Source organism: Phaenicophaeus curvirostris, chromosome Z (genome assembly GCF_032191515.1).
Source record: "Phaenicophaeus curvirostris isolate KB17595 chromosome Z, BPBGC_Pcur_1.0, whole genome shotgun sequence".
Classification (NCBI taxonomy): Eukaryota; Metazoa; Chordata; class Aves; order Cuculiformes; family Cuculidae; genus Phaenicophaeus; species Phaenicophaeus curvirostris.
Window position 1 is genome coordinate 54,150,275 of NC_091431.1, and position 7,582 is coordinate 54,157,856.

Consider the following 7,582-nt stretch of genomic DNA (forward strand, 5'->3'; position numbering starts at 1 on the left):
CTGAAAAACAAAGAGGATTTACTTACATGAGACGTTTAACTACACTGATAAAAACAATCACGGCTTTACAAATATGCCCAATCTAGGGCTTGTTCCTGCTGCTCCCCATTTCACAGCACACAAGATCAAGTGCTCAAGATTTAGTAAAAGACTAGGGCCTCCATGGCAGCTGCCTCTTCTGTGAGCTATAAGTGTTCATTTGCAGGAAAGCAGTGCTTCTGCTTTTAGTCTCTGAAAGTGTTTGAGTTATTAGTCTTAAATATTAAGCAGACAAAAACCCCAGCTGTTTTACTAGTAGCATGAGGTTATTTTTTGCCATCATAAAAGACAAAAATATCTCAGAAATGATTGCCTTTGCTTCTCCTGCTTCCCGATTCACAGCACATTCAGAGATTGAAATGAAGCATTTGCTTTTACACTGGCAATTTTGCTAATTTATTTTGTAATGATCTCTGTTCTGCCACTGGCCTCTAACCCAGATTTCAGACTTAAAATTGATCTGAAGTTACTGGGTGAGAAGATGTGACAGGCGCTTTCCAGTTAGGATTCTAGAAAGCACTTTTTCCAATCTGTGTGTGGGAAAAACAGACAAAGCATTAAATAAACACTTCAACCTTTACAGAAATCTAATATCCAGCAGATACACATGGATGCTATTGGATAAACGGGTAACTTTTACGGTGATGGCAAGATCATTATTGTTTAGTTCCACCGATCACATATATGCCATTATATTTTAAGGAAATGAAGCATTTGCTGTCTCCTGAAAGAAAGCACATCAGACTATTTGCTCCACATGGCGGCGGGGGTGGAAGGCAGGGAGCAGAAGAACAGAGTATTTATTTATCTGCTTTTTGCTAATTTGGCCTCAATTTCCAAACTACATAAAAACAGATAAGAGTAACTGCTCAGCATTCTCATACTCAGAAAATACACTAATCGCTCTTCCTGCAAAATTACATTCTGGCTCTTCACACATCCCACAGTATATTACTCTGTTTAACTGGGAACCAGTATCGGGACCCATTTCTTTTGGGCATGCTTTCCTGAACATCATGGTAAGAGCAGGAACTAGGTTTCTCTATTTCTGGAGCAATAAAATAATCCCAATGCATTTCAATACATTTGCACCCTCATAACCCCAAACAAACCCAAAAGCACACAACAAACAAACCCCCAGATACAATATTTGCTAAAGCTGGCATCAACTCCCTCATTCCGTAGTTTAAGAGAATGCATGAAAGCAATGGAGAGGAAAAAATTGTACTACATTGTAATACCATAATCAGTCTGCATTAAGATAAAAGCACCACTGGTTACTGGCTGCACCAGACACATTTTGCCAGTTCGCACCTGACATCCCCTATCTAAACAGGGAACATGTTCAGCCACCTCAGCATTGCCAAAGAAAACAAACCCACACTGATGTTGCAGCACTGAGACAGTGAAAAAGAAAAAAAAAACCACACTGGTTTTATCTCCTAAATCTTACTGCATCTTGACAGCCCATCTGCAAATCATATTTTATTTCTAACCAATGAATTCTATAGAGCTAGAACTTCTCTTTCACTAATCACATTATGCTGTTGGGAATAAGAAAAAAGGCAGGACCCAGTATGATCCACTTGTTGGGTATATTATAGAGCTTTTGCTCCTCGGTGCGCTGGGAGTTGCTCCCAATTTCTAAGTATCAGAATGGGCATCTGCCAGCATAATTTGCTGCATGAGAGGAACAATGTCTGCCAGAATCCAGCAGAACAGAAGCAGAAGGTAAGTTTGCAACGCTACTGGGCAGAGCTTTATCAAGATCCATTTTGGCCAAGCAAAGTCAGTAGCAACTTCATTTGTATTCTATTTCTGCCACCGGCTAGAGAAGCGATGCTGAGGCCCCGCGCCCAGCTGGCTGCAGCTGGAGGTGCCAGACATGGGATATATGGCACCGCTTTGGAGGAAAGTGCCACGATCCAAGCATTCTTAACACAAGCGAAGACAAACGTGATGCCATAATGCGATAATCCAAAACCAACATGGATGCAGGTGCTTGATCCGAGATTTTACCACTACAACCACCCGCTCTGGGGAGACTGGAAACAGGTGCACCGACAGAATTCCAGGGCCTCAAATGCCGGGTCCGGTTTTAGAAGGATTTTAGGGCAGAAGCGTGGTTGGTGCACGAGACGGCGAAGCAGAGAGCGCAGCGATGCAGCCAGGGCAAGGATCTACCTACTTAGAACCACAGAATCACCAGGTTGGAAGAGACCTCTCGGATCATCGAGTCCAACCGCTACCTGACACCAAACCACGTCCCCCAGCACCTCGTCTACCCGTCTTTTAAAGACTCGCAGGGACGGTAACTCCACCACCCCACCCCCGGGCAGCCTCTGCCGGCGCCCCACGACCCTCTCCGTGAAATTATTTCCCGGTACCAGCTTCGGCGAGGCGGCGGCCGGGGACGCCCCGGCCCCTCGCGGCCCCGCAGCCCCCTCGCCCCTCTCCCAGGCCGAGGCCGGGCGGACCCCGCGGGGCCGAGCGAACCGAGCGACGCTACCCACCGCCTTGCAGTCATCCAGGGCTCTCTGCGCGCGGCCGGCGCCGCCGGGGCCGGGCTGGGGGCCGGGGGCGGCGGCGCGGGGGCGCCTCCTGCGCCCGCCCGGAGCCGCGCTCATGCACGCGCATCCGCGGGCGCTCGCGGCCGCGCGGCGCTCCGGGGCATCGCCTGCGCGACCGCGGGCGCCCGCCTCCCCCCCACCCCCCTCAGCCCCCGCGGGACCGCCCCGCCGCCGGCATCGCCCCCCGCGCCGCTCCGCCGGCGCCCATCCGCCCCGCCGCGCCCGGGGCAGCGCACCGCCCCGCCGGCAGCGCCTGCCAGCGCCGGGGGCGCCCCGCGGGAACGGCCTGAGCGCCGCAACGCCCCGCGGGGCGGGACAGACCGCGGACGCGCCCCCGCACCGCCCCTCCTCCCGCCCCGAGCTCCCCCCGCATCCCTCGGAGGTCACCCCGCACGCCCCGAGCCTCCCCCGCGCCCCCCCCCCGAGATCCTCCCGCACCCCTCGGAGCTCCCTCGCACCCCTCGGAGCTCCCTCGCACCCCTCGAGTTCGCCCCGCACCTCTCGAGCTCCCTCTGCACCCCTCGGAGCTCTCACCGCACGCCCCGAGCTCCCCCCGCGCCCCTCGGAGCTCCCCCCGTACCCTCCGAACTCCCTCCGCAAGCCCCTAGCTCCCCCTGTGCCCCCCGAGGTCCCCCCGCACCCCTCGAGCTCCCTTTGCACCCCTTGAGCTCCCCCTGCACCCTTCGGAGCTCCCCCTGCGCCCGCCGAGCTTCTCCCGTCCCAGTCGGAGCTCTCCCCGCATCCCCGAGGTCCTCCCGCACCCCTCGGAGCTCCCCACGCACCCCTCGAGCTCCCTCTGCATGCCCAGAGCTCCCCCCGTGCCCCTCGGAGCTCCCCCCACACCCCCCGATGTCCCCCCCGCACCCCCCGAGCTCCCCCATGCCCCCGGAGCTCCCCCTGCGCCCTTCAAGCTCCCCACACACCCCTCGGAGCTCCCCACACATCCCCTGCACCTCCCCCTTGCATCCCTGCACCCTTGCAACTGCACCACAGGTTGTATTTATTCATTGCAGAAAAGTTTAAATAATAGTCATAGAGTCATTAAATGGTTTGGGTTGAAAGGGACCTGAAAGATCATCCAGTTCCAGCCCCCCTGCCATGGGAAGGGACACCTCCCGCCAGACCAGGCTGCCCAAGGCCCCATCTAACTTGGCCTTGAACACCTCCAGGGATGGGGCAGCCACAGCTTCCCTGGGCAACCTGTGCCAGCACCTCACCACCTTCATGGCGAAGAAATCCTTGCTTAGATCTAATCAATTGGAGAAGTTGCTTTCCCCATATGCCAACGCAACAGCACAGTTGTCCTTTACCAGGCTGATGCGCAGTGCCCAGCTGCTCCAGCTGTGCCCACCCTGGCGTCTGCACAGCGCTGCCCTCGGGCGAGCTGCAGCCTGGGGGCTGGTCTGATTATCCCTTGCAGCCAGGTAGCTATGGCTGGTTAGCTCACTTCTGTTATAACTGTTTCTTAGAACATCAAACGAAAGTGTTTTATGTTTCATTAATGCTCTTGATACTAAAGGAACACTGAACACATCATACACATCACATCACCCAGTCTTGCCGAGGAGCTAGAATTCGCCAATGATGACACTCTGGCACGTGGAGGGCCTGTTTCCAGGCTTACTGAGCCTTAGACATTCCCTGCTGTTTTCACAGAAATGGAAGCTACTGGTTGCATGTCGCTGTTGATGGGTTTGCAGCACTTGCAAGCACTGTCATTGGTAAAACTAAAATGACCTTGTAATCATGTTACCATTGTAAACATACTACTAAATCTTCAGTGCTGAGAGCAGCAAGAACTTGCAGTTTGCAAGTGCTATTTTGAGGACAACGCATTTTCTTTTTCATAGTAAACTTACTTCTGTTACTCGTAAGAAATAAATGCTTGAATTTGGTGCTGCATGGGCAGAAGCTTTGAGCCAGGACATCTTATTGCTTCCATATAGAGACAAACCATTACCTGATTACAAGGAAAATATTTCAATACAGTCAAAAAGCAAAATGAACACATCATCTCCACACATCTATATTGAAATATACTGTAAAGGGAAATTATAACAATACTATGCCACATTGGTGCTGGTGTTTTAATCATTACTCCTCTATCATTTTAGTCCTGTCTTCTAGTCCTCTGTTAGGCTATTTCAGATTGCACTAAGAGCTACTGTAATCCCATTAATGAAATAATTTCTTATACTAAATCTAAACAACAACAACAATAAATCTACTGAAGTGGGCAGTATGTTTGCTTGTCCCTTGGAGTCAGTGCAAGAAGACCCATTGACTTTTAAAAAATGTTAGAATTTAGTCCCTAGTAATATATCTGCCCTGTATAAAGCTGAGTCACAGATGATTTTTGCCCTTCAGCCAACATCTGGAACAGTTTTAAAGTCCCAGTGACCTACAGCATGATTGTATTTTCAGTATGTCTATATTTGCAAATTGATCTGGTGATTGCTTCTGTAATTTCTAAGATCGCATATTTTCATAATTCTTCCAGCTGACCTCTGAAATCATCATGGACCATGAAGAATTTTATGGCACCCCAGGCTTTCGTTGGAGAACCAGGAGTGACGGGGAACAGGTCAGTCTGGGGTGCATAAGAAGCAATGGTTCTTGTAAGCATCCCAGCTGTTGGGCTGGGAGAAACAGCTCCAAGATAAGCCACCAAATGCTGTTGCAGGGCAGGCAGTGGGTGTGGCAAGACTCAGTTCGAAAATACATACCACCAGGAAACAAAAATGCTGTTCTGAGAAGATGAAGATATGTACATGGTGGAACACTTTACTGAAAAGAGAGGGACGTGATTCATTCCTCTTGTTCGAACTGGAGTTCCTTTCACAGACATCGTTGCTCTGTAACAGATTGATCTCCTGGTGTTAAGTGGCATGCAAAAAGGAGGGTCATGTTGCTTCCTCTCACAGCACACTCTCAAGACCATGGGTAGGTGACGTTGAAATAAGTTCAAGGAGTACTTGTTCCATTATATAGTCAATTTTTGGAGGGAATTCCACAGATCATAATGAAATAAAAGTAAATACGTAATCCTTGCTGTACCTACTATATATTGTAGTTCTAAGAAAATGAGTGTTGATGAACTCGGGAGCGTCTCTTGTTCCATTTTGTTGCAATCTTCGTCTAATCCATTTATTTATCTTGCCATTGGCTTCTGGTACTATTTCCCATGGGTGAATAGAATGTCATGGACTAGATAAGTTATGAAAGGGACACTGATTAGCTGAGAAATATGAGACAACATCTTTGGAGAAAAAAAAAAAGGCTAAAAGGGGCAAAGGAATAGAGAAGGCAAAAAATGCTCATTTCTGCGGCAAGAGATACTGAGAAAGAAGAGAAAACCAGAAAGAGGTACTGAAGAAAATAAAGCAGTTCTGTATGATCTCCTTAAGACAGAAAAATGAAATGTAATTTTTAAAGTTAGATTGAAAACTAGAAGAATAACAAAAGAGACTTTTCCACATTTCTTTACAATAATCTTTTAAAGAAAGTGAACTGACTATCTTTCTAAGTAAATATGATAGATTTCAAATGGCACAAATTTATTCTCTGGACATGCAGCATCAGATCAGTGTCTGGAAAGTACTTGTTTTTTGTACCAGGCTTCTCTGGAGCAAAACTCTTTAGTTCTCATAAATAACATTGTAATAATGCATTTGAGAACCACAGCTTCAATGGCTATTTCTTTTTTATTAATAATTTCCTTCAGGCCAGGAAGTGGGGGAAAGAAGTGCCACAGGAGGCACTATTCTGGCCTGATTCCACAAATAAGTCTTTTAAGTATCTAAGACATTAGCGTTTCTGACTTCAGAGATCCTCCAGTGGTGGCAGCTCACTGCACCTCTTCTCCTCGTCCTGTGCTCAGTGCAGGGCTTACCAAGTTGAAGAATTTTGCAGCACAAATTGAGCATTAATATACCTTAGTGTCTATTAGTCTAATACTAAGATACAGAATATTATACTTAATCTCTTTAGAAGTCAACACAGTGTTTTCAACCTCAAATACAGCAACTGAATATTTTTTTAAAAATGTCTAAAAATAATTTATGTAGATACCCTGTAAAGCAAAGACATCCCCAACCCATTAAATTTATAGCCACAGTCCAACAAAGACTAGCAATATATTAGAAGATATTGTTAATAGGAACTTCTTTTTAAGTTGTGTGTCAGTCTTGATGATTTCCAAGTCTACTTAGGAAACTAATGTCCCTGCAATGTATTAGCAGTGGAGATGCTGAGAAAGAGACTTATTTTGCCTGTTGTGGAAGTTTTAAAAAGATCAAAAGATCAGTCATTAGTGAGTCTGTCTGCTGCTGTCAGCCCCGTACAGGCATGTTGCTCCTGGACATGAATGCATGGAACTACATGCTTAAGCTAGCAAAAATGTCAAAGTGGCTTAGTTTGGTTTACTTGCCTTCTCTGTAACTGTGGCAGAAGACTGTTTGTGACACATAAGTCATGCCCTGAGGATGCTAGAGATTATTGTGGTGAGATTTCGGGTGCTTCAGAACCATTGTATTCCTTAAACCCGTGAATGAAAGTAATTCTAAATCGGATAATCCACTGTATGTTCCCACCTTCTCTATTTCCTTCACAATACATATTTACATATGCAATTCCAACATGAATTTATATAGAAATACCTACAGGAGCACTCGGGTAACTGTTTCAAATTTGGCCAGCTTTGCCCAACACGATGTTGTATTTAACGACAAAGAAATCCAAGAAAATGGCCTATACAACCAATCTTTTTTGCTTTCAGCTCTGTAAGTATAATTCTTTAAGGACATAATATCATTACTGAAATAATGCTAATGCCATCAGCACTTTTGTTACTATGAGAAAAAAAATGCTTAATTTTAAAAAATAAACATTAGTACAACAAACCTTCAGACTGCAGAAATTATGAATTATTACTGAAAAGAACAAGGCTAACATCAGTCTCTCATTAGGAAAGT

At 47.0% G+C, this 7,582-nt stretch overlaps 1 protein-coding gene across 1 annotated transcript; it reads left to right on the forward strand.

Moving 5' to 3' along the window:
• The first annotated feature begins 1,695 nt into the window (after window positions 1-1,695).
• Window positions 1,696-3,276, forward strand: LOC138733706 (uncharacterized). The gene is made up of 2 exons (XM_069881171.1): window positions 1,696-1,770; window positions 2,338-3,276. Exons 1-2 carry the CDS (start codon window positions 1,696-1,698, stop codon window positions 3,274-3,276), a joined length of 1,014 nt encoding a protein of 337 aa, XP_069737272.1.
• The last annotated feature ends 4,306 nt before the right edge of the window (window positions 3,277-7,582 follow it).

Bases quoted from the DNA above. Each gene is read 5' to 3' on its own strand.
- LOC138733706 (XM_069881171.1), top strand. From the start codon at position 1,696: ATGGGCATCTGCCAGCATAATTTGCTGCATGAGAGGAACAATGTCTGC. The intron at 1,771-2,337 runs GTAAGTTTGCAA...CGTCTTTTAAAG, and splicing joins CAGCAGAACAGAAGCAGAAG to ACTCGCAGGGACGGTAACTC.